We start from the raw sequence: 1,313 nt of genomic DNA, 5'->3' as shown, positions 1-1,313 counted from the left end.
CCATTGGCATAACATCGCAGATAATTTTATCCGTATACCTGCCTATCTGAAACTCCACCTCACACTGTTCATCAACTAATAGTTGATGTCCTTTCTGCAGCCATGACACTTTGTAGGGAGTGGGGTGCTTCACCTTTTTCAATCCGAGTTTCTCTACCATCTCTACAGCCACTAAGTTATCAGTACTTCCGTTGTCAATGATTAGTTTGCAGCACTTACCCCGTGACTTGCAAACAGTTCAAAACAAAGCCTTTCGCTGATCAGGCTCTGCAACTTCCTTTGCTGGTTTTAACAGCACCTTATTCAACACCAAAGCTTCACCTGTCTCTGCTGTATTTTCTACCTCTTGAGGTGTTGCCTCAACATCCTCTGGCTGAGCAACATAAGCTCCTCTTCCACCCACTGGTTCACCTTCAGGACAGTCATACGACTTGTGTCCCAACTTGTGGCAACGATAACACTGGACAGTTCCTCTGCCCCGACCATTTCCTCGTCCTCGCTGAGCTGGTCGTCCTCCTCTAGTGCTATTGTCCTTTTCTGCTGTACCAGCAGACTTAGAACTGCTGCCTTCTTCACTTGAACCTGTACCTCTACCTCTACCAAAAGCCTTACCCTTGCCCCTGCCAGTTCCACCTCCTCTCCTGGCATTTTGCTTCCGGTTAATTTTCTCCTCTGCCTTTAGTGCAAACTGGTATGCTTCATCCAAAGTTCTGGGTGAGAGGATACCGATCTCATCCAGTATTTCCCCCCTCAAACCATTCACATATCTGGCTGTCTTCTCTGGGGTATCTTCTACATACCCTGCTCGCAAATTCAATTTATAAAATTCCTCTGTAAATTCTTTAACAGTCATCCCTCTCTGTTTTAGGTTCTGCACCTGTCTATACAACATGATCTGATAATCTTTCGGCATAAACTTTTCCGTTAGTTTTGCCTCCATTTTGGCCCACTTCTTAATAGGTTGTTTGTGTAACCTCTTCCTTTCCGCCTGAACGCTGTCCCACCACAAGGACGCATGTCCTTTCAGCTTGGTGGCGGCAAACTTCACCTATTTGTCTTCACTAGTTTCCTCAAATTCAAAATATTTGTTTACCTCACTTAACCAATCTAACAACACGTCTGCAGACAGAATTCCATCATAAGTGGGTAGCTCATGCTTTGGCTTATAGCTAGACAGCAAAACTGACTTTAATAACCGAAATTCTGGTGTCACCCCTTCAAATTCATCTTCCGGTTCTGCTACATCTTCGTCACTATCATCTGCTGGGTCTCTCCTTCCCCCAACTTCCACCACTGCCAATCTCTCATGCAAA

The 1,313-nt window shown here is 45.2% G+C and overlaps 1 protein-coding gene across 1 annotated transcript; it reads right to left on the bottom strand.

Annotated features, from left to right (window-relative positions):
• Nucleotides 1–238: 238 nt before the first annotated feature.
• On the bottom strand, nucleotides 239–940 carry LOC149231915 (uncharacterized). Its single transcript, XM_089381785.1, has one exon. The coding sequence runs from the start codon at nucleotides 938–940 to the stop codon at nucleotides 239–241; it is 702 nt and encodes a 233-aa protein (XP_089237911.1).
• Nucleotides 941–1,313: the final 373 nt, after the last annotated feature.

This window comes from Pinus tabuliformis, chromosome J (genome assembly GCF_031772625.1).
Source record: "Pinus tabuliformis cultivar Carrire ecotype Pingquan chromosome J, CPIR1, whole genome shotgun sequence".
In the NCBI taxonomy this organism is placed as follows: Eukaryota; Viridiplantae; Streptophyta; class Pinopsida; order Pinales; family Pinaceae; genus Pinus; species Pinus tabuliformis.
The sequence above is the reverse complement of the archived record's forward strand: the minus strand, read 5'-3'. Positions and strand labels throughout refer to the sequence as shown.

What these genes read in the sequence shown, in the direction of transcription:
- LOC149231915 (XM_089381785.1), bottom strand. Translation starts at nt 940, where the DNA reads ATGGAGGCAAAACTAACGGAAAAGTTTATGCCGAAAGATTATCAGATC.